Source organism: Anolis sagrei, chromosome 1 (assembly GCF_037176765.1).
Source record: "Anolis sagrei isolate rAnoSag1 chromosome 1, rAnoSag1.mat, whole genome shotgun sequence".
In the NCBI taxonomy this organism is placed as follows: domain Eukaryota; kingdom Metazoa; phylum Chordata; class Lepidosauria; order Squamata; family Dactyloidae; genus Anolis; species Anolis sagrei.
The window spans coordinates 279,227,291-279,252,652 of NC_090021.1; the positions used below are offsets into that span (position 1 = coordinate 279,227,291).

The following is a 25,362-nucleotide window of genomic DNA, read 5'->3' on the forward strand; positions in this document are numbered from 1 at the left end:
ATAAATAAAGCTTCAGTGGAGACGTTTTTCCCCATGATAACTCTTTTAGGAGTGGATTTCCTTTCCTAGGGATAGATTTCCTCTCATTTCCTGTTGTCTCACCCCTGTTTGGAACCATGAGTCTTATGTAAGTCAATGTTTGCAACGTGGGGACTGCCTGTAGTATGTAGGTCTCTAAACTGAACAGGGTGTTTCCAAAACTTGCTTGTTCAGTGAAGCCTCCTTTATACCACCAACACTGCTATCGTATTCCTTCATTTACCATCACAACAAATTCATTGTTCTCACCTCAACCATTACACTAAGAGCTTTGTTGTGGTGCTGAAAATCTGCATGAAACATCTCATCTTGCAACCACTTGGCAACACAGCTGGACATCTGAGTCTTAAGTTGCTCAATATATTCATCACGAGGAGTAGTGAAATTCCATTTCAAAACCTGAACAGGAAAAATGCAGATATTGTACTCAAATACACATTAGAAAGCCAGTAATTTATTTCCTGAGCCAAGAAACTCTTTTCTAGTCAAGGCTGGTTGATTTTTTTAAAAAGATTAGTTAATTTGTTGACACATTTTGTTCCATTTTTTTAGGCTCAAGTATTATTTAAGTAGCATCCTACTTCTAATATGCAGATCCTGAGAGGAATTCAGATATTTAAAAAGAGATGCATTTTTTCTTTCATTTAAATATGCAGCTCAAATTATTTAAAGACTCAATCCAAATCACCTTCCTTAGGTAGATTAATCCAAAGCCTTGCAGATAGCATTGACCTGTCGTTACAGTGCCAAACTATTATTCAGTGCTATGCAAAAAGGAGTCTTATCTTCATCTGCACCACCATCTCCACCCTTCCTGTGGCATAATCAAAAACAAGTGACTGGCAGCCTCTACCCTATATACTCATGTATAACTCAAGGGTACATTTTGGGGGCAAAACTATGGATTTTGATATGATCTGTGGATGAGTTATGAGTCATTCCACAGAGAGGGGAAAACACCAATTTTGCCTCGGTGAAAAGCCACCCCTTTTTAAATGAAGACATTAAAAAAGGCCATAAGTGGCACCATGATGAAGAGAGTAAAGGGGATCAGTGCTTCTATTTAGATTGTCCTCAGATGGACTACGCTCTTGTCTTCTGCCACTTTCCTCACAAAAGTGGATGGTTCCATTGTTATTACTATTTGATACACAACATGATTAGTACACAGAAAACAAGATCACTATGCTGGCATTTGTATTTGAATACATGTCAGACACTTCCCAAGTGTCTAGGACTGTGTGATGTATCGGCGGATAATGCATTCAGATCCAAGTAGGGTGGCCTTTTGCAGCTGACAGATGGTAATTTTGTTAGTGTCGATTGTTTTTAACTGTAGGCCAAGATATTTAGGCACTGCACCCAGTGTGCCGATTATTAAACTAATTATTTAACTAATCTAAGTTTATAATTACATTCAAAGTCAGGAGAACTTTTGTTAATTTAAACATATATAAACCACATAGCTTATGATTCTGTCATTGTGAGTTACTGTGTATATCAGGAGTAAGTTCTATCCCCTCCTCTAGGTGTTGTGCATTGCAACTTCCAGCTTTTCCTCAGTGCTGGCTATACAGGCAAGGGCTTCTAGGACTCGCAATCTAACATCTGGAGGGCTGCATATTCCCATGCCAGAACAGGCCAAGTGAGTTCCTTGTAGTTCATAATGATAAATGCCAGTTAATTTAAAACAGGAAGCAAATGCTTCCAATGTGCTCTACACAACTAAAACCAAAAACTGTGAGAGCCTAAGGCTTACTTCTGCTAATTTAAATAATGCAGACCCATGGTTTACTACTGACTCCACTAAAGGCCGCAGAGTTTAATGCGTAGTTTTTCCTAGCAATCATACTTCTGCTCAATCAGTTCGGTTCTCTTAAAGAGATAGTCAGGGAACATCTAACAAGTTTCATGGTTCAGCATATTTACATTTTCTTATCACTTCTGCTCATTGTGAACTGCCGTGTAGATAGCTACACCCTAACCAAATTTCATCTAAAAATGCATGGCAGTAAAATTTAATGACCATCATGCTTTATCTTTTTTTTCTGTAAAAGAATGTTCATGATCTCTTTCCAAACTTTCATGGCCATGAGACAAGTAAAAAGGTAAAAAATTCCGCTTGACATTAAGTCTAGTCATGTCCGACAATGAGGGGTGGTGCTCATCTCCATTTCTAAGCTGAAGAGCCGGTGTTGTCCATAGATGCCTAAAAGGCCATGTGGTCAACATGACTGCATGGAGCGCTGTTACCTTCCCGGAGAAGTGGTACCTACATGTGCATGTTTTTGAACTGCTAGGTTGGCAGAAGCTGGGGCTTACAGCAGGAGCTCATGTCGCTCCCCGGATTCGAACTGCTGGCCTTTTGGTCAGCAAGTTCAGTAGCGGAGAGGTTTAACCTGCTGTGTCCCCGGGGGTTCCATGAAACAAGTATTGCAATACAAATATTTTTATTACTGTAGATCCATTTACAATCACAATATTTCATACTGGAGTCTTGCCTCCATTAGACTTTCTACACAATTTTAAATCATTTGTCACACACAAGTATGAAAACACAGAAGTACCTGGTCTTAAAAACCATAATAAAAGTAACCATCATATTGTCAGCAAAGCTTTTTTTCTTTCAGAAACCGCTGAAAGAGTTCTTCTTTATACTCATGTCACTTCAAGCGGTTTTAAATATGCAAAAATATATTGCCTACAAAGAATGTACTCTTAAAGTGTCTCACTAAATATTCTAGGTAGGGTAAACCTGAGCTAAGAAAAGAGGATTTTTATGCATCGTTTTCAAGATCAGGTGGTGTCTTATGTCCCTCACCTTTAATCCCTTTTCGTCTTTCATCCTCTGCTCTTTCCCATTGGGGACAAAGATAAAAACTGGGCCAGATCTGTCATCATCTTCCTTCAAGTTGGACTTGCTTGGTACCTTCTTCCCTTGTATACCCTAAAACAAAATAATAGTGAGAATTCTTCTCTGAAAACGCAACACAATCACTCCATTTTACGCTGCAATTCTATACATACTTGTCAGGTTGTAAATCCTGATGAAGTCACCAAGACTTACTTCTGAATAGAAACGCATAATACTGTACTCAAATAAAGCCTTATGAAAAACACATTCTATTCCATAAAGCATGCAGGACAAAGATCTTACCACTAGAGAAGTTGCGTTAGAAAGTGCACTGTAACCATGAAGTGTATGTCTTAGTATTATGAAGAGAAACCCACCATAGTGCCCCACAGTTTTAGTATAGCAAGTGTAGAGGAGTCAGTGCACGAGTCATTATTTCTATGCACTTATTACCTGTTTGCTAGACCTGTTCTTTGTCAGATTGCTATTGCCTTTGGAAGGGCTTGTATTAACATCAGAATGCTGAAACAAGTCATAAAATGCTCAATGGTTAATAGCAGGTTCTAAATTTATCCTGAAACTTCAGACCTACTATGTTTGTCACATCAGTATTATTTTTAACGCTTCTTAACTTTATATGAAAGATATTATGGAATATCCTTTGCTATACAGAAACTTGCCACACCTACTCACAAGTTCCACATATGTAAATACGACTCATATTGCAAAAAGTATCATTTGAATGGCCAATATTGACAACCCTGAATTGATGGTGTATTTCTCAATATACAGGCTTCAGACAGGTTCTTTACACAAAGAAATGGGTCTTGGGTTCAAAACTTCAAAAAAGCAATTTGTTCACAATCTTTCAAAAAACAAATCTATGTATGTGTAATGTGCCTTCAGTAGTCTGTTGACTTCTGGCAACTCTATGAATTTCATAGGGTTTTCTTGAGGAAGAAATATTCAGAGGTGGTGTTACTAGTTCTTTCCTCTGAAATAAATCCTTTTGGGGAAAGGAAGGCTTCTTAGTAATTATGGTAATAATTTTAAAATTGACACGAGAAAAAAGCAAAAGAATAAGCCAAACACTCTTTACAGTGTTTGAGGGATCCTTTCTAATGTAAGGCAGAACTCGGAGGTTTTAGAACCATCTCATCCCAACCTGAGCCTTCTATACAAGAACATCCAATTCAAACAAAACAATAGATTACTGATTTAGCAGTATATCTGAGTGTATTCAACTGTTCATTACCTAGGAACAGAAGCTTTTACATTGCTAATGATATGATGATATCCTAAAGACATCAGAACCAATCTGATCACGGAACCTATGCAGAATTAGCCTTGCTTAATACTTGGATGGTAGACTGTCAATAAACACAAAGTGCCGTAAGCTATATTTCAGAGGATGGAAGTGGCAAACCACCTTTGAAGATTCACTGTGAAATTCATAAGGTCATTGCATCTCTATCGCTCACACACACACACACAGGCAAGAATTTTTAAAGAATGAGAACAATAAGGATGACAGTACCTGTCTCAAAATCTTTCAGAAAAGCATTTCCTTCATTTCAGGTTGCTGACTAATGCTACTTGTGGGACAGGAAGGAATCCTTTAGAGTGCTAAGGTAACTGTTCTAAATTCCTCTAGCTCTGGTCTATACAACTCATAATTTATCTATGTTTACATTTACCCCATAACTTATAATCCACAGCAAGGAATATGAAACAACCCTCTTAAATAATAAAACAAGTCTATTCCTGTACAACAGTTGGTCTGAACGATCTAAATAAAAATATGGGTATATATAGCAAATCAGTCTATGTTGCAATCTACAGATCCTTGGAAAAGGAGATTTCCTGACAAAACAGTTATTTTGGGGGATAGACTTATGGTATATCCATAACAGCAGATCTAAAAGTGTGCTGCTACTTTCATATATTCCAACTCATCCTTCCTTAATGTGGTGCATTTTGTTTATTTTGGACTACAACTCTCCATCAGCCATAAGCAGTATAGATATGCATAATGGTAGCTGAAGCCCAAAATATACAGAAAGGAACACTCTGAAATTTCTTTGCCAATGACGGTTACGCAAATACCCTTTCAAGCAAAACCGTGTCCATTTTGTATCTAACAATTGCAGTGACCTGTTTTAGACAGCAAAAACAAAGCAAGCCTAAGATCATATATGTAAAACGCAAGATCCGCAGACCAAATCCAGTCCACCATTATCATTTTATGTGGCCTATGAGGCTTTCAATGCTAGAACAACATAAGGCTGATATGGCCCTTGGTGAAAAGGAGTTTAACAGCACTATCTTAGATCAAAATGCTCTTGCTAAAGTTGAAACCATAAGCAACGTTGACACCCACACACAAGAAAAGAGGTCTGATGTAGTCTTCTAGTCTCCCACAATTGCTCATTTCTGTTCTAAACCCTCCAACAACTTTAGTATTAAACTTCCTCCTGCCCCTCTTTTATGATAAGAAAGAAGCCACTTCACACATTAAGGAACTGGAATAAACTACCAATCACAGACACTATTGAGTCTTATGAAACCATCCTACATTTTATTTATGCAATTCATATTTCACTTTTCCTCACTAATGGCGCTCCAAATGGCTTACACTAAAATAATGCAAAATGAATTAAAACATACAATGAAAGCACAAAAACTGTTAATACACAATTTAAAATACACATATAAAATGAAAGCTGAGCACTCCTCCACTTGAAAGGCCCTTCCACTGCAGGCAAGGGAAAAGCCTGCCTTAGTAGAAGGAAACCATTAAGCTACCCTTTGTATGGAATTCAAGAAATTAGGTGCTAAGGAACAAGAAAGCTCCCTTTAATAGATGGACTAGGATGTGCTTCATGATGAGTGGGTGACATGTAACACTGATATTTGAATCACTATGTATTGCCTTTTAGAAGTATTCACAAAAATTAAAAGAATTCACTCTATTGATGTCAGTTAACACTTCTCAGTGTAAAGAAGATATGATGGAATATTACAAATACAGTATATATGGCTTATTAAAACCAATTACAACTATCATGCAGAAAAAAAATCTTTACCTTGGTTTTAGGAGCAGACCCTCCTGCTTTGGGCTTTTTGGCATCTTGTTTGGTTTCCGCAGTGCTGGATGAAAAATCTTCACTAGAACCTTAAGAGCAGGAAATGTAATATAGTGTGAACTAAAATTGCACAATTGCCTACAAAAAAGTTTTGGGCTAGCATTGCAACTACTCTGACACTAAGATAATTTTCAAAAAAAAATTGCTTTATGAAAAAGACTAGCTTTCTGCTAAAATGCTGAGACTTTCCAGGCCCTTTAGCATACCTGGCTACTTTTATTTAGACCAAAGTTTCATCCTGAAGGAAATTAATCATAATGTATACCCTGAAACTTTACAGCCATACCAAGATCCTATCCAACTGTACATCAAAGACTGAACTGGTCAACCTTTAGAATACTGAGGCCTGTAATTTAGAATTAACCCAGTTCTTTGCATAAATAGAACTGGGTTAATTCTATTTATACTATAGAAATAAAGAAATAGACACAATAGAAAAGGACATTTAGATCTGTACAATGAATTAGTAAGTCAACATGTTTACAAGTTCAATTGATTCAATGAATTTACTCTATATGAAACTAGCAACTGGATTTCAGCCTAGTAAGGATACTAGGACAAAAACTCATTTATCAGTTCAGCAAAAAAATGTAGAAGTCAGACAGCTCTCATTTTTTGTATCTTAAAATTGTTTTGTCTTTGCCAAACAGCAAATCATAACTCCATATTGATTCTATTTTTCCCTTCCCTTAATATACAGGCAGTCCCCAAGTTACAAATATCTGACTTACAAATGGTTCACAATTAAGAATGGGGGTGATACAACAGAAAGTGAGAGAAATCTACCCCTGGGAAGGGAAATTCACTCCTGAAAGAGTTATCATTGGGAAAAGGTGTCCCCACTGAAGCTTGATTACCAATCCTTGTTTCTACAAACCATTTTTTTAAATCCAATTATCACATGGGCAGAAAGTAAGGTGAAATCTTCTGAACAGGGGCACAGACGACCAAACAAAAGCCACAGGGGATTTATTTATTGCGTACATTTATATCCTGCCCTTTTCCCCGCAAGGGGTCTCAGAGCGGTCTCACATAGGCATCAACGATGCTTACAACTCTTCCCTATGTTATCCAAAGCTGGAATATATATATATTATTTTTGTCTGGAGTTACATTAAAAAAGTAGCTGTTCTGACTTACATACAAATTCAACTTAAGAACAAACCTATCTTAAGAACAGAACCTGTCTTGTTCATAATTTTGGGACTGTCTGTAGAATGGTAGCCCAAGAGTGTTCACTTAAATAATACAGTTTATAACTCCACAAGCTCTTTGATGTTTCCACCAATTTATACTGTTCTCTTAAATTAACGTTTTTTTCAGTCCCGATTTTGGGGGAGAGCAGGATACAAATAAAATAATAAACATCATCTCTGAATACACCTCATTAAAATAATAAAATCAATTAAAAAAACTAAAAATTGGGTTCTCTCAAGTGGGAGGAAGTTAATGGGATGAAGAAAGACTACCTGATGCAGCTTGTGATTTGGCTGGGGCTGATCCTATCCCTCTGGAAGATGTCTTATTAGGTGGAACAGGTTTGGCAGGCATATTAGCTTTGGCTTTTTCAAGCATGACCAGCACTTGGTCTTTGGAACTTGGCTAGGGAGCAAAAGTAAGACTTTGAAGGGACCCACAACAAAGTTCAAGCATAAGCCACATTTTCCCTTCTTGCAAATTATTGCATGGACATTTTTTCTCTCAAACTAACAGTCCTCTGGAAAAAAAAACATGTCTCACTTAATAAAATGAAGTTTCACAATTTAAATTTAAAACATTCACTTATTAAAACCATTTAAAAGTATTTAACAGAAACTTACTCATTGTATTATTTGCATGCATGAGCATCCTATTTTTCTAAGTTTATTGGCTACACTCTTTAACGTATTATGAATATTTGCTGTACCTTCAGCTTGCCAGTGGATTTGGCCATCTTCTCAAATCCTAGATGCATCATAAAGAAAGGCAATGCATCTTGTGCCTTTTTGCGTACATCTCCATTTCGATCCTCTAGACAACAATACAGGTGAGGCACACATAAAATCAAGTCTGATGGAACACTTCGAAGAGTGGGCAATTTATCAGCCAGCCAGCCTAAAAGCTTAAAAAAGAGAGAGATCTTTTAAACATGGAAAAAAATAACCATATTGTACAGATTCATATTATTACTCAGCGTCAACAAACATTCCTCGAAGTCAGAGGTGGGGAACATCTGGCCCGTGGGCCTAATACGGCCATCCTTGCTTGCTCTACCCTTTCCTAGGAGTCTCTCTCTGATAGTCTGGCCAACAAGAGAACACTTGTACAGATTGCCCTCCCACTAATGCTGGGCAGTGTAACTTGCCCTCCCACTTCTCTTTCTGCCTTAATACTCTTATCTCCTCCAGCATTCTATGGCCAAAGGAATCAGAAATGACTTGTCTCTTATAGCCTAAGAGCATCCTGTAAAAAGTTCTGAAATCATGGAACTGTATTATTCAAGCTACACTGGGGCTACTGAAGGCTAAATATAGAAATTATGAAGTTGCTGGTGAGCGAGTATACTGCCACGAGCAGAAAACAGCAAGAATGAGTCCTAAAGTTTTCTGGGGATTCCACTAATTAGTAACTGGTTGGTACAGTAGGCCATTATCAGCAACCCTACTAAATGCTGTATGGTCAGTTTAGATGCAATGCTTCAGCACCAGTCACAAACGTCCACAAGCACTGCCAGAAGTAAAGAATGAAGAAGAGAAAGAGAAACCCAATGAAAATGATTAAGAATATACAGGAACTAGCTCAGTTGTTGCTTGTACAGAGCTCCATTTTGTACATTTATCCTTTCTCTTGGTAAGAATGTAATGTTAGTTTGTGGGATTAACATAACTCAAAAACCACTGGACGAATTCACACCAAATTTGGATGCAATACACTTATCAGGCCAATGAGTGGCCATCACTCATAAAAACACAGCACAAGAAACTTAAAAAACCCCCAAACCCCACATTACAACGCATGTGCAAAACCACATAGATATACACAAACACACATATACACATACAAAGCACATATTCAAAGACCGGGCCACAGCAACATGTGGCAGGGGATGGCTAGTTCCATATAAGACACATTATACAGATTCTAAAACCAAAGCTCATTTTCATGACATTGCCTTTACCTCTTGCCTCAGAAAGGGGTTTTCCTTCTTCAGCTCTTCAGACAGATCCTCCCCTTCCAGCCACTCTTTCATGCCTGTCTGTTCTGTCCAGGCATTAACAGTTGCTAGAGAAGCTGCTCGTACATTGTTCTGCAGCAAACACAAGTTGTAAGCAGAAGGTTCCATATATACCAACATTTCCCCATGTTTCCATTTAAATATTTTATATTCAGACTTCCATCATTGCTAGTCACTGGCCAGGCAGTTCTTCAGATATCTTAAGATTATTACTCTATCTTTTCTTTAATGTCCCTTCTCAAGGAGCTTTCCGAACTTCTCAATAATCACCTAGGAGCTGTGATTTCCAGATCTCATATTAACTCAAACGTTATTTTGGAACACAAACACTTATATTCTTATTTTACACTCAGGAATTTTCTGTGGTGCGTGCAATTTTTTTTTGTCATACAAGGGAAGGTTTAGCAATGGGTGACTTGTTCACAGAAAATTTCCCACTCATTTCCCCACTATACTGAGAAATATGTGAATTACCTTGCTGTCTCCAAGGATTGTGATGATGGGAATGCCCAAATTTTTCACATGCTGCTTGATATTTGGGCCCATGGCAGTGGCCAGTTGCTGGAGGATGGTCAGTGTTTGTAGTACCTGAATGGAAAATGAAAGGTAGAAAGATCATATTCTACATGTTATAGCTACTTCATTACAATCCTATATAGAATTACAGTCAGAACCAGAGCTCAACTTAATTTATACATCTTTAAATAACAGCACATCAAAATTTTTTACTGCCTTGCAAGAGAAACAGAAGCACCATTAAAAGGGTGTTATGAAATTTAGTTAGCTGTGCTTGGGAGCATGTGTTACAACAGATAACAAAGCCTGATTGTGCTTTTGTCTTACTTTCTATGTTACAACACATTTCCCTTGATGTCAACAGGGTAGGTTTTTTTGAAGCATACAGAGTATTGATAACAACACAGTTTTCCCTGATTGTGCAGAAAGAACTGTATGATCAATAAACAAATTAGTAACGATAGAAAAGTAGAGCCCCTTGCTATATAAAAAGGATTTCAGGGCATGAAGACATTACACAATATATTACCATCCCTTTGTGTCTAGTTACAAGACACAAAGGGATGGGTATTTGGAGATTGGGATGCAACAAGTTCATTCTAAGATTTAAATAGCATACCAGGATTTTATTGGAATCATTGAGACGATTCTTCAATGCAGATGTCAGTTCTCCAATGTTTGGCTGTATGAATTTGGCTTCATTAATTATGCTAGCAACTTCATCCAGACCCTCCTTTCGGATCTTCCAGTTTTTATCACCAATCTTAGACACCAATTCAGATGTGATCTTATCACTAAAAAGAGAAGATGTTAGCACCTTACATTTAGTTTCCTTTTAACAAGAAAGAAGAAATTATGAGCATTTTATAGTTTAACAATGGTCATAAACAATTCAAATTTATACAATATAAGTTTGTGTTTTAGTGTAGAAGGAAGAACTGTATGTACACCAAGCCACAGCACACCTGATATCAGTTCTTGGCAGGAGATCCACAACATCATTTCCTGCATCTTCCAGTTCTTCTCCTTCTTCACCATCGTCTCCACTGCCAACAGTATTTCGGGAACTGCCTCGAGTTGGAGCTGGTGGTGTTTGTCCTTGCATCTAAGTTATAATATAAACATAAAAAATGGCTGAGCAAAATTATGGAGATGGATATCAATTGTAGTTAGATGGCCCGCCACAAACTTGAACAAGAACTGTAAATCACACAAGTTTTTAGAATCATAGAATAGAGTTGGAAGAGACCACATGGGCCATCTAGGGCAATCCCCTGCCATGCAGGAAAAGCATAATTAAAGTATTCCCGACTGATGGCCATCCAGTCTCTGTTTACAAGATTTCTAGGAAGTAGCTTCCACCACACGCCAAGGCAGAGAGTTCCACTGCTGAACAGCTCTTACAGTCAGGAAGTTCTTCCTAATGTTCAGGTGGAAGCTCCTTTCCTGTAACTTGAATCATTGCTCTGAGTCCTAGTTTCCAGGGGAGCAGAAAACAAACCTGCTCCTTCTTCCTTATAACACCCTTTGACATATTTATACATGGCTATTGTGTCTCCTCTCAACCTTCTCTTCTGTAAGCTAAGCATACCCAGCTCTTTAAGATGCACCTCATAGGGCATAGTCTCAAGACCTTTGATCATTTTAGCCCCCTTCCAGCTTATCACTATCCCTTTGAAACTATGGTGCCCAGAACTGGACACAGTATTCCAGGTGAGGTATAGTTTTTTTTCTAAACAGATGCTCCGTTATTGTGACTGTTGTCCTGTTGTCTATTTTGCTTGGTGTTCAGTGTTTGAAACATACAATGGCAAACAATCAACGGATTCCAATATACAATGGCAAACAGTTAATTTAGGATTATTTTTAGCTTGATTTTAGGAAACTTTTTAAAGAGTATTCTAACGTGTTTTTAAAATGTTTTATCATTTATTTAAACGTTTTAATTTGTTTTGATTGTCCTTTGCCTTGAGAATTCCTGCAGGTTGAGAGGTGATACAGAAATATGTTCAGCAAATAAATGAATAAAAAATTGCAAATGCTTATGAGATATTTCATTCTCTTATTGACATTAATTAATTGCTAATACATTTTCCACCCTCCCTTTCAATGTTAAGATTATGATATACAACTAAGATCTTTGTTACATATATTTATTCTAGTTATTGTCAAAAGGGAAGTGTGTCAGATATAGGCTGACAGGCACTGTAGGTATTACAATTTGAAAGAAATTGTTCCTTGGCTCCTAATATTATACAGATAAGTCATGAACAGTGATGGCTTAATGCAGTTCACATTAGTACACAGAATTCTAAACTGCTTGGATTTCAACCTTTTTTAAAATGACAGTTTGTACATGTGCTTTTTCCAAAACAGTGAATGACTAAATAAATTGTCTGCTTGAAAGCACTACCAGAAATATCAATTGAAGTTATTATGTTATAATGCTCCCATGCACACAAGAACTAAGGAATACTTTTAGACTTACTTTTTCAAACTCAGCATCGATTTGTGAAAGAAGAGCAGGCTTTTCATCCTCAAAAAACATCCGCAAAGGACCTCCCACATACAAATACATGACACCTAATAAGGTGATGGCAGATGTTCTCACAGCCTGTAAAAATGAAAGAGAAATGCTTAATTTCAACTATTCATACAGTGTTAAGATCATAACTTGAGAAGAAGCTTACTCACAGGATTTGTTGCTGCAAGAGCAGTCTTTACATTGCTGATGAAAGCTTTTACATTCAATCTGAGAGAAGAAAGCATACAGATCAGCTGAAAGCAGCACAACATTATGTTCATAAGGCATTCTCATTTGCAACAAAGTGCAAGAAGGAATTACAAGATTTATGACCAGATTATACATGTATTTGAATTATTATAGGTCTAAATCTAAGTCACAGGGAGAGGGAACAGCCCTGCAAATTTCCAGTTGAGACATCCTATCATCATCATCTAGTATGGTCAAACATAAAGATTGTGGGACTTACAGTCTAGTCCAAAGTATCTGGAGGCTCAAATGTTCCCCATAACTGTTCTCAAAGGTCAGTCAGAGCCAGACACATTCAGACTACAGTTGAAGGTTTATATAACTAAAAGTTTCTCTATAAGAACATACATATATATTCTGACCCATAGAAAAATGGTACACGGGAAAGAAATAAAGTTTTACTCTCATATAACTGCCTTTTTGCAAGTTCAGCTCTTCTCTGGAGGCTAATTTTGTGCTTATTATACAAGCTATTTTGTCTACTCTTTGTACTGCATCTATATTCAAAATGTTATCAAGAAAATATGCAGTGATTCCGAGAAGAGAATTAGTTGCACACATTCCACATTTCTAGAACTGTTGGCTTGAATCCTCCTTGTTGATAACACTGGTGCACCCATTTTAAAGAAACTTAAGAAAAACAAACAAACAAAACCAGAATGCAAACATGCCCTGTATATTCAGCTTTCAGTCAAGAACTAGAACTTAGTTAATTCAAATGAAAATTGGATTTGGTCTTCATAATGTTTCCATCATAAAGACACAGAGGAAGCCCTAAAGCCAAAGATTCATACCAGAGCAGGTCTACACAACTGTTCTAGCCTGCACAACTTGTGGCCCTCCAGGTGTTTTGGACTTCAGCTCCCAGAATTCCTGACCATTGGACAAGCTGGCTGGGGCTTCTGGAAGTTGGGATGCCAAACACCTGAAGGGACACAGGTTGTGAAGGCCTGCGGGCTAGAGGAAAAGCAAGTGTGGTATGACCCAACGTAACATGTGAGTGAATGAAAACAAAACATACCACCAAGGACAAAATACAACACCCCAGATTAATTCCAGTCTTTTAGAGCTTATTCAAAAGTGGTATACATGCAATTATGTACATTATTACCTCATATTAACAATTTTTTATAGTCATAAGCTAGTTTTCAAGATTCAAAATGCAGATATTCCCCTGCACACAGGTTACAGTATCCATTAGTAAGGGAAGGCACATGCAAAGGAATCTTATTGCTGTCTCTAGCTGGGGAGAGCAACGAGACTTCCTACTGTGCCCCACTTTAATTTACAATGAGGAACACTGCAGGGCAGAGGAAATCCCAATGCTATCTTTGATCTCAGAGACAGTAGCAGGATTTTTGCCTCAATCTATTTACACTCCACAAAAGGAACACAAGCAGTATGGGGGGAAAATATGCTTGGCACCTCTGCCTCTGCTGCAACTACCTTGTTAAAGGGTAACCTCTTGCTTAAGAGGCCCAACTACTGCTTATTTCAGAAAACTGATTTATCTGCACTAACCTGCTAGGTTGCAAATTCCTGTTTACCCTTCTGTTTTGTTAAAAAAAAATGTTTAATGTTGGTTTACTGTTTCTATCTGAGATTGCCAGATATGGGGCAGATAACACTTAATGTAACAGATAAGAAAGGCTAACTCCCACCTGTCAGAGACCGTAAGAGGATGCTCTGGGCCCTTTTTCAGTACATAGAAAAGAAGAAATGCTGTCAGGGAAACAGCAAGTCTAGTTAATGTCCAAGTAAGTATGAGTTTTGCTTTAAGGCCCTATGGATCAGCTAGTTCAGTGGTTCTCACCCTGTGGGTCCCAGGTGTTTTGGCCCACAACTCCCAGAAATCCCAACCAGTTTACCAGCTGTTAGGATTTCTGGGAATCGAAGGACAAAATATCTGAGGACCCACAGGTTGAGAATCACTGATCTAGTTCAAGGCTCCTTAAACGTTTTTCACTCATGACCCTTTTCTGCCTGAAAATTGTTTAGCAACCCCCAGGTATACAAAATCATAATAAATCAGCATTTGCAAGGCTGATTTTCTTTTTATGAAGTACAGCTAAATCATTTCCTGCACACTCTATTGTAAACACAGACTACTGTTGTTAATAGAGTTGAGCAAAGATGTAAAACAACTGCTATATAGCATTCAGTTGACTGCCTTAATATCATGGTCAATTCAACCTGACAGACCTACTCATTTTGCCATCCTTTGTTCTTGTCTAATTTTTCAACTCTTACCCTGCAAACCCAAACTCTCGAATTGCATTTGACAGCCAGTTCAATGTTTCCGATTGGTTCTTTGGATTCTTTTGAGAAAAGGCCAGGGACATAACCTAGAATAAAAATGGAAGATTTTATTTATTTTTGAAACACAACTTAATGGTCAGGAATGTGTAAATATCTAGACATATGCAATGGGTACTGTAACGATTCGTGAAAATGCCACCAATTTGTGACGAGGCCACTAATTTGTAAAGGGTTTGTTAGGGAGCCACCACTTTGTAAGGGTTTATTAATTTGATAGTGTAGCTAATAGCTAGTGATATTGACTTGGTCTTTCTTCTTTCAAATTGTTTTTATTTAGAATAATGTGCTCCTAAGAGTGGAGCTAGATAGGAAAGAAGTAGAAAAGGTTAAGATTTAAGATTACATTTTTTAATAAAATGAGTCAATATAACTCTAGCGTGAGGAACAGTGTGTTTGGATGGGGTAGGGAGGAAGAACATCGCGGGAGGGAGGGGGAGGGAAGAATTAAGGAAAAAACGTCGGGGGGTGGGTGGGTGGGAAGGGACAGAACATTAGAAAAAGAAGGGGTAGAAAGGGTAGGGGTGGGGGCGGGATAAGACAGTAGGCAGTTAAAAAAAGAACACGTAGATGACCCGAGGACTGGTCACTACTGAAGGAGTGTGCTTCCAGGGTCTCCAGGTCCGGACTTTCCCTTCGAGACATTGTGTCTCTCTGTTTTCTTCTTTGTTTGGACGACTGTCGTCTTCCTTCTTCTTTTCTGTTTTTGTTTTGTTTTTGCTTATTTTATTTTCTATTGTTTTTTTATTATTGAATATTGTCCCCCTTATTTTATTTTGGTTCTTGTGTTTTTGTTTTTATTTGTTAATTTGTTTATTTGTTTGTTTGTATCATTTTTTTTACACATATCGTGATTTGTTTTTATTGTTGTTATTTTATTTATTTGTTTATTTATTTATTTTATTATTATTTTTAATTTTTAATTTTTTGTTATTTCCTCTTCCTGCTCTTATTGTTCGTTTTGTTATTGCTTGTTTTTCATCCAATCTATGTTATTCTAAGAATGTTTAACTCCTTGTTCTCCTGTTCCAGGAAATTTAAAAATTTATCCCAATTCGTCTCTTTTGTTTTGGATCTATTTTGTGCCAATCTTTGGGTCAGTAAATCCATATTCATTATCTCTAGGGTTTTGATTGTCCATTGTTCTATTGTAGGTGTTTTTTTATCTTTCCAGAATTGTGCCAATTTTATTCTTGCTGCTGTTGTCATCAAAAAGAATAGTTTACTTGTATTACTATCTGTATCAAAGTCGGTTAAGCCCAGTAGAAAATACTCTGGCTTAAATTCGAATTTGATTTGTAAGATTAGTTCCATTGTTTTATGAATCTTATGCCAGAAAGCTTTGACTCCTTTGCACTTCCACCACATGTGGAGGAAGTCTCCTTTCCGTTTTTTACATTTCCAACATTTTCCGTCCTTTTTTCCTTGACTTATTTTTGCCACTTGTGCTGGTGTTAGATACCATCTATAAAAGAGCTTTAGCCAGTTTTCCTTTAAATCGGTGGAGTAGGTGAACCTTAGCTTTCTTAACCATACTTCTTCCCACTCTGAAAAAATTATTGTACGACCTAGATCTTGGGCCCATTTTATCATCACATCCTTCACCTGTTCCTCTTCCGTTGACCATTTTAGTAATTGTTGATATAATTTTTTTATTAATCTTGATTCTGTTTTTATTATCTTGTCCCAGAAGACTTCTTCCGACTCAAAGCCCAGTTTTTTATCTTTTTCAAAATTTTCCTTAATTTGATAGTAATGGAACCATGAAATGGTCGTGTCTACTTGATTTATCTCCTCCTGGGATTTAAGTGTGATTTGTTGTCCTTTCCCTTTTATTACTTGTCTATATGTGAGCCAGTTCTCTCTGGGAACCTCTCTTCTATGGTCAGCTTCACTGGGTGAAAACCAGAGGGGAGTTTTGTTGTGAAACCTCTCCTTATATTTGTTCCATATCTTCAGGAGGGCGGATCTTATGAAGTGGTCTTTAAAGTTCCTCTCCGTCCTTGCTTTCCCTCTCCATAAATATTGGTGCCAGCCTTTTGCCAGTTCGTTTCCCTCTAGCGCTAGCCCCAACTGAGGGCTGCTGCTTCATAGTACAGCTGGAGGTTTGGGAGGCCCAAACCACCTCTTCTCTTGTCGTCAGTGTGATTTTTGAAATTTATCCTGTGTTTGCCTCCTCTCCAGATAAATTTCAGGATGTCTCTATGCCATATTTTGAAGATTGACAGTGATCTTAGTATTGGTAGCATCTGAAAGATGTATAGCACTTCGGGCAGGATGTTCATTTTCACTGCCGCTATTCGGCCCAGTAGGGAGAGATTTAGATGTTCCCATCTTTTCATTTTCTCTTTTATTTCCGTCCATTTTTTCTGATAGTTATTGTTAGAAGTATTGTAAAATGTGCAAAATTATATTGTTCATTGTATGTATTTGGTTATGTTCGTGTAAGTGAGTTTGTGCCTTTAATTGCTGAAATGCTTGTGGTTTGGGTTTGGTCAATTGGGTGCAGGTGGATCTCATTGCTGCTGTTATAATGGTTTGCATCTGCCTGCAGTCTTTAGGTCTTGGTATTGGTCTTGGATTTGGTTGAAGGTTTTTGTTTAGGGTCTGATGTCTGATTTCTGAGTTTCCACTATGAAGCTAAAATAAAGTAAGCTTCTGCTGAAGTATTGTTATTTTTTATTTGATATTACAACTCTGCTGACAGGTTATGGGCCCAGATACACTGCATAATCCATGTGTCTGAGGTGATGTTTGTTTTTTGAAATATGTGGTGGAACATTAAGAAGTTTTTTGAAGGCATTTTTGAGTCTTCTGCTCCTGGCTGCTTTGGTGAGCAGCGAGGTTTAAAGTGATAGCTTGCTGCTGAACACTAACCCTTGGAAGATTTGCCTTCAGAGAAATCAAGAAGATTTATGGCTTGCTATGTTGGAGAATTTGCCTTCTACGTGCCTGAGCAGCAAGGGCCAACTATGTTGCTTTCCTGTCTTGCCTTGCACAAAAGGTTTTTTCAGCAAATGTTTCTGAAGCCAAAAGAAGAAGCAAACAGTTTGTGAGTCAGACCCTGTGTTTGAATTCCAGAGAATTACTGCAAAGTTTTGAAAGATATTGGACTGCTAGAAGCCAATTTTACTTGAAGAAGTGAATATAAATTGGCTGGGCTGAAACCCGGGTATACTGGGGGTCCTTTCTTTTTTGGTGCAGTAAGTATTTGTTTCTGGAACTTTGGGACTTTAAAGTGAAATACCAAAATGGCTTTGCCGCCTCTTCAAGTTGGTTCACTCCCTTTTGATAAACTATCTGATAGTAACTGGCTCAGTTGGAGCATCAGATTTAAAGCTTATCTTGTTTCCCAGAATTTATGGGACATAATTGAGAATTTGCCAGCTCAACTAACTCCTGCGGATCAACAAAAAGATGAAAGAGCTTTGGCGCTTCTTCAGTTGTCTGTGTCAGATTCTTTGTTGGTTCACCTTCATAATATTCCTCATGCACAAACTGCATGGAATCTGTTTAAAGATATGTTTCAAAGACAATCAAGTGGCTTAAAGGTAATTATGGAATTTGAAGCTCAACGCAAATTGAGAAGTTTTGCTCCTATGCAGAAGAGTTCAAGTTCTGGGACTGCTTCTAATGACACTGCTTGTGTTGCTAAGCCAAAGTCACAAATTGTGTGCTTTAAATGTAAAAAGAAAGGGCATTATGCTAAGAATTGCAAACAGAATCCAGGACAATGGAGAAACAAGCAAGTGGAGAGACCTAGTTCTTCAAAGGACTTACAGCATGCTTTCCTGGTGACCTCTAAGAAGGATACAATGAACTCTTTCATTATTGACTCAGGCTGTTCTCAGCATTTGGTAAAAACTATAGAACTGTTGACAAATGTGAGAGACTCTGATATAAACTTTATTTCTTTGGCAGATGATAGAAAAGTTAAAGTATTTTCTTGTGGTGATCTTTATATTGACAGTCTGAAATGTACTCTTGAGAATGTGTACTATGTACCAGAAATTATGTATAATATTCTCAGTGTCAACAAACTTTTGGATGAAGATTTTGAGGTGTCTTTAAAGAAAGAAAAGTCTATGCTAATTGATCTTCAAGGTAATGAAGTGCAACTGAGACAAGAAAAGGGATTTTTTGTTTTAAAGTCTGCTACAAATGTGTCTGCTTGCATTAAGCAGATACCTGATAATCCCAGGCCATTACACGACAAATGTATTCATGAATTTCACAGGAAAATGGGTCATTTGTCATGGCAGTATCTAAGACAGACAGCTGAGTTGTGTGAGATTCCTATTCAAGGATGTAAGAATTTTCTAGATTGTGAAATTTGTGCAGCAGAAAATCTTAAGAAAGCTCCTATAGCAAAATACAGTGCTAGAGTTTCAAAAAGGGTCTTAGAGCTTGTCCATATTGATGTATCTGGTCCTCATCCTACTTCTGTAGGCGGGTCAAAATATTTTTTGATTTTGGTAGATGATTTTTCAAGGCTGAAGTTCACCTTCTTTCTAAGAACTAAAGGTGAAGTTTTTCAAAAAATTTCTGCTTGGCTGAAGCTAATGCAAACACAGTTTCCTGAGTACCCAGTACAAGCTTTTCAGAGTGATCGTGGTGCTGAGTTTATGTCCAAACAAATGCAAAATTTGCTTGAAAAGTTTGGCATAGTTCACAGGTTAACAAATCCTTACTCACCCAGTGAAAATGGGGTTGCAGAAAGGTGGATAGGTGTTGTAAAGGTTGTGGCTAGAAAAATGTTAAGAGATGCTAGTTTATCTGATGGATTGTGGGCTGAAGCCGTGGCAAACGCCACTTTTGTGCTCAATCGTTCTTTTTGCAAAAGTGTCAATAGTATTCCTTATGTGTTGTTTTTTGGAAAAACTCCTGATTTGAGTTCAATCAGAGTTTTTGGAAGTGACTCATATGTCTTAATTCCTTCTCAACAAAGACATAAAAAGGATTCTATTTGGAAGAAATTGAAATATCTAGGCCCTGCTTCTGAGTCAAAAGGTTGGAGATTTTGGTGTGGTAATAATAGGGTGTTAGTTTCTAAAAATGTGAAGTTCCAACAACACGGTGGTTGGGAAAGGATTCATTCAAATAAGGAAGTGTTTCTGCCTTTCAATACTACTCAAATGCACACACCACTAACCACACAGCCAACTACACAGCAAGTTTCACAGCGGCCTGCTACACAAGTGCAATCAGTTTCACAACAGACTGCACAGCAAAATATACAACCAAGCACATCTCAAGATACACAGTTTGGAACACAAGTGCAAGTGAAGCAAGAATCTGTTTCTAGTCAGTTACAAGGCAGTAGTCCTGTAATTAAAAGGACAGAACCTCAGAAGAGAAAAGCTGAAGCTGAATCTTCTAGTTCAGAAAGTACTAGCTCTAGTAATTCAGAAACTGATGAGACTGATGGAGGAGATAGTACTAGGACCATTCCTAGGCGCTGTTCTAGGACAACTAAGGGTATTCCTCCAAAGAGATACCATTGTGAAGTTGTGAAAATACAAGAACATGACTGGTCTGAACCTCAAAGTTATAAAGAGATGTTGAAAAGAGATGAGACTGAGAGAAATCTTTGGTTAAAAGCAATGCAAAGTGAATTTGATGCTTTGAAAGATTTGCAAGTCATGGAGAAGTCTAAAACAGTTGACAATGTAAAGGTTCTAAGTTGTCGTTGGGTTTATAGACGTAAACAAACAAAGGATGGTGGTTTTTTGTAGAAAGCCAGGTTAGTTGCTAGAGGTTTTGAACAGATATATGGAGAAAATTTTAATGAGATATTTAGCCCCACAGTGTCTGGGGAAGCACTAAAAATAACCCTTGCAATTGCCAGTAATAGGAATTTAAAAGTCAAACATTTTGATGTGAATACTGCGTATCTTCATGCAGACTTGGAGGAGAAAGTTTATATATCTGCTATCCCAGGTTTTGAATCTGACCTTCCTGAAGGGACTTATCTTCTTAAGAAAAGTCTTTATGGTCTTAAACAAAGTGCACGTAATTGGAACCTACATTTAGACAAAGTGTTGACAAAGTTGAATTTTGTTGCCAATAGTTTTGATCCTTGTTTGTACTCAAAAGGAAGTGGAGACACACAAATGTTTATTGTAATTTATGTGGATGATGTGTTATGTATTGGATCTGAGGAAAACATTCAGGAAGTATTTCAGAATTTGAGCAAAGTATTGAAAATCAAAAATCTTGGAGATGTTAATAGATATCTTGGCATAAATATTGCCAGAAATGAAAGTGGTTTTGAATTAAACCAAACTGACAAGATTTATGATCTTTTGAGAAGAACCAGAATGGAAAATGCAAACACTGTTAATACACCCATGGCTCTTCAGTTTTTACAACATGTAGATGGAGAAGTGTTTGATAACAATTTCATTTATCGTTCAGTTATTGGCTCTTTATTGTACATTGCAAACAACACAAGGCCTGACATTTCTTTTTCTGTTGGTATCCTAAGTCAAAGGATTCAAAATCCCTCACATACAGACTGGGCTGGAGTAAAAAGAGTTCTGAGATATTTAAAACAAACTGCTGAAAAAGTTTTCAGAATTTGTCCAGATGACAAAAAGTCTTTAGAAATACATTGCGATAGTTCTTTCGCAAATCTAAAGGAAAATAAATCTGTTACTGGATTTGTAATAAAATACGCAAATACACCAGTGTGCTGGAAGAGCAGAAAACAGAACATTGTGGCATTAAGTACTGGAGAAGCTGAATTCTCAGCGTTGTCTGATGCTTTGACATCAGCAGAATGGCTAGAATCTTTGATTAAAAGTCTGAACATTGATTTAGAATTGCCAATACAAGTTTATGTTGATTCTCAAACCTGCATCGCTTTAGGTAAAAGTCAAAATATGAAAACGAAGTCTAGATACATTAATGTTAGATATTCAAATGTGCAACAATTTGTTAAGGACAAAAGAATTGTTCTCAATTATGTTCCTTCAGTTGAAAATGTTGCAGATATTTTGACGAAACCTCTTACTTGTGAAAAACATAACCAGTTTTGTGAAAAATTGAATTTATGAATGTATAAATATGAACTAATATAATTTTGTGGAGGAGTGTTAGAAGTATTGTAAAATGTGCAAAATTATATTGTTCATTGTATGTATTTGGTTATGTTCGTGTAAGTGAGTTTGTGCCTTTAATTGCTGAAATGCTTGTGGTTTGGGTTTGGTCAATTGGGTGCAGGTGGATCTCATTGCTGCTGTTATAATGGTTTGCATCTGCCTGCAGTCTTTAGGTCTTGGTATTGGTATTGGATTTGGTTGAAGGTTTTTGTTTAGGGTCTGATGTCTGATTTCTGAGTTTCCACTATGAAGCTAAAATAAAGTAAGCTTCTGCTGAAGTATTGTTATTTTTTATTTGATATTACAACTCTGCTGACAGTTATTTTTCAGGAGTTGTATGTTATTAGGTGTTATCGTTATTCCTAGGTATTTTATTTTTGTTGTTATTTCTACCCCTGCTCTTTCTCGTAGTATTTCTTTTCTTTCTTTTGTTATGTTCTTGGTTAGGATTTGTGTTTTCTCCTTGTTAATTTTTAACCCGGCTATTTCCCCGTATGATTCTATTTCTTTCCACCACTTGTCTATGTTTTCCACTGGTTCCTCCACTATGCAGACTAGATCGTCGGCGAAGGCCCTGATCTTATAGGAGTGTTTGTTTATTTTTAGGCTTTTCAGGTCTTTATTATTTCTTATGTTTGATAGGAGAAGTTCTAGCGTTAGAATAAACAGTAGCGGGGAGAGGGGGCATCCCTGTCTTGTTCCTTTATTGATCGTTATATTGGCTGATGTCTGGCCGTTGACCCTTATTTTAGCATTTTGATTTGAATATATTGTTTCAATAGCCATATTGAAACCATATCCTATGTCCATCTCCCTCAATGTTGCTTTTATTAAACCCCAGTTGACGTTATCGAATGCCTTTTCGGCATCTAGGAACAGGAATGCTGCCTCTTTTTGGATGTTTTTTTCGTAATATTCTATGGCATTCATTATTGTTCTTAAGTTATCTCTGATTTGCCTTTTAGGCAGAAACCCCGTCTGTTCTTCTCCAATCCTGTCGTTTGATACATCTTTTAATCTTGAAGCCAGTATGCTACTAAAGATCTTATAATCTACATTCAGGAGCGAGATCGGCCTATAATTCTTCATCAATGTGTTGTCTGTTTTATTTTTATGGATTAATGTTATTGTAGCTGTTCTCCATGTCTCTGGTATTGTTCCCTCGTTCATTACTCTATTCATTACTCTTTGTAGGGGGCTGGTCAGGCTGTCTTGGAATATCTTATAATATAGGGGCGTGAAGCCGTCCGGTCCTGGGGCTTTATTAGCTGGTAAATTTTTGATTGTTCTTTTTATTTCTTCTATAGATATTTCCTTATTTAGTTTTTCCCTCTGTGCTTCTGTCAGTCTTGTTATTTTTTGTTTTCCCATATACTCCATTACTTTTTCTTCCGAGATGTTGTCCGCTTCGTATAATTTGCTATAATATTGTTCGAATTTGCCTAATATATCTTTTGTGCTGTAATGGCTTTTCCCACCTTCCTCTATTTTTGTTATTTGCTGTGATGCTTTTTTTGTTGCTAGCTTTCTTGATAGCCACCTCCCCACTTTATTAGCGTTTTCGAAATAGTCTTGTTTCACATATTTTAGCTTCTTTTCTAGTTCTTCTAGGTTTATTGTTTGTATTTGGTTCCTTATTATCTCTGCTTGGTGACCTAGTTTTTTATTGGAGGGGTTTTCCTTGAGCTGCTTTTCTATTGTTTCTAGGTCTTTTTCCAATTTTTCTGTTTCTAATTTTTTCCTTTTGTTTTTTCTTGTGTTTTGCTCAATTAAGTGACCCCTCATATAAGCTTTGCAAGCATCCCAGATTACTTCTATTTTAGTGTCTTTTTCTTTGTTAAATCTGAAAAATTCTTCCAGTAATTCTTTATTTTTCTTTTGATCTTCCTCTCTTTTTATTAGACCTTCATTTAGTCTCCAGCTGAATGTCCTACTTCCTTTTTCCTCCATCATTATCTCTAACGGAGCATGATCAGAGTTTAGTATTGGGAGTATTTTTGTTTTGGTTATTTTTGGAAGCATCACTTTGGAGCCCCAGGCCATGTCGATTCGTGACCATACTTGGTGCCTGTTGGAAAAGAAAGTATAGTCCCTTTCATTTTTGTGCTGGTGTCTCCAGATGTCTATTAATTCAAATTCCTCCATGATCTTTTTGAAGCTAATGGGTAACTCCCCTGCTGTTTTTCGTGGTCTATTTCCTGCACTGGTGGATTTATCCTCGTCCTTATCTAAAATACCATTGAAGTCACCCATTATTAGGAGCTCGTCAAATTCCTGGTCTATTATTTTGGATTTTAATTTTTCAGCAAAACCACTCTTGCCCCCATTGGGCGCGTATATGTTGCAAATTAGGACTTTTTTGTCTTCCATTTCCACTGTTATTCCTAACATCCTGCCCTCCTGATCTTTGAAAGCTAGCTCAGAGGTCAGGTTTTCTTTTACATAGGTTGCTAGTCCTCTTTTCTTTTCTGTGTTAGAAGCTTGGTACAATTTCCCTAGTTTTTTATTCTCTAATAGTGTGCTATGTTTCTGTATGATGTGTGTTTCTTGTAAAGAAATGATGTCATATTTCCCTTTTTTTAGATGGTGCAAAATTTTCTTTCTTTTATTTGGTGAATTTAGGCCGTTAACGTTGTGACTGAGAATCTTAATTTTCGGGGTCATGGATTCTTTCTGCTTCTTTTTCCGTTTCCGAACTTACTCTTGCCGAGTCAGAGTATGGTATTTGTGTTTTTGGTGACTTCTTTCTTGGTCTTTTTCTCCCTTTTCTTCTTATGTCTTGTCCGGGTTGGGTTTCTTCATCGCTGTCTTCTTCTTCACTGTAGTCTTCTTGTGGGGTATCTGTTTTGCTGTCGGTGTTACTATTGCCTTGCTTGTTTGTGTTCTCATGTTTCTGCATCTTCTCCCAGAAAGCTCTGGCTTTAGGTTCTGAAGTGAGCCAGTATTTTGTGTTATTCCATGTTACCACTATCCCGTCTTTTTTGTCCCATTTGAATCTGATGTTTTTTCGTATTAATTCTTCAGTCAGAAAAGAATATTTTCGTCGACGTTCTAGAATGGAAAAAGGTATTTCCTTCATGACCACGATTCTCTTTCCTTTGTAGTATGTTGGGTTCGACGCGTTCTCTTTCAATATTTCATCCCTGGCGTTCTTCCTCCCAAAACTCACCACCACATCTCTTGGAGCTTTGTACTTTTTGGCATAGTTGGAGTGGGCTCTGAAGACTCGATCTATATTAGCTTCTGTTATCTCTTTTGTTTTCTTCCATATCTGCGATATCAATTCTGTTATCACTTCTCTGATGTTTTCGTTCTCAACTTCCTCTAAATTCTGGATTCTTAGTTGATATTCTTTGTCCTGGATTTCTTGATTCTCCTGTTTTTGTTTAAGAGTGGATACT

The 25,362-nt window shown here is 37.2% G+C and overlaps 1 protein-coding gene across 6 annotated transcripts in view; it reads right to left on the minus strand.

Moving 5' to 3' along the window:
* Positions 1-25,362, minus strand: part of CKAP5 (cytoskeleton associated protein 5) — a 94,920-nt gene that overhangs the window by 24,278 nt on the left and 45,280 nt on the right. For 4 of the 6 annotated variants that reach the window (XM_060763679.2, XM_060763651.2, XM_060763634.2 and 1 more), the window contains exons 18-30: positions 14,793-14,887; positions 12,464-12,521; positions 12,258-12,383; positions 10,735-10,874; positions 10,389-10,563; positions 9,728-9,841; positions 9,197-9,325; positions 7,946-8,140; positions 7,509-7,641; positions 5,980-6,068; positions 3,347-3,415; positions 2,861-2,986; positions 289-438 (exon numbers count right to left, since the gene is read on the minus strand). In XM_060763679.2, the coding sequence (XP_060619662.2) occupies positions 289-438; positions 2,861-2,986; positions 3,347-3,415; positions 5,980-6,068; positions 7,509-7,641; positions 7,946-8,140; positions 9,197-9,325; positions 9,728-9,841; positions 10,389-10,563; positions 10,735-10,874; positions 12,258-12,383; positions 12,464-12,521; positions 14,793-14,887 (1,599 nt within the window). The remainder of the gene's footprint in view (positions 1-288; positions 439-2,860; positions 2,987-3,346; positions 3,416-5,979; positions 6,069-7,508; positions 7,642-7,945; positions 8,141-9,196; positions 9,326-9,727; positions 9,842-10,388; positions 10,564-10,734; positions 10,875-12,257; positions 12,384-12,463; positions 12,522-14,792; positions 14,888-25,362) is intronic. The other 2 variants (XM_060763668.2, XM_060763659.2) reach the window with 1 other exon arrangement.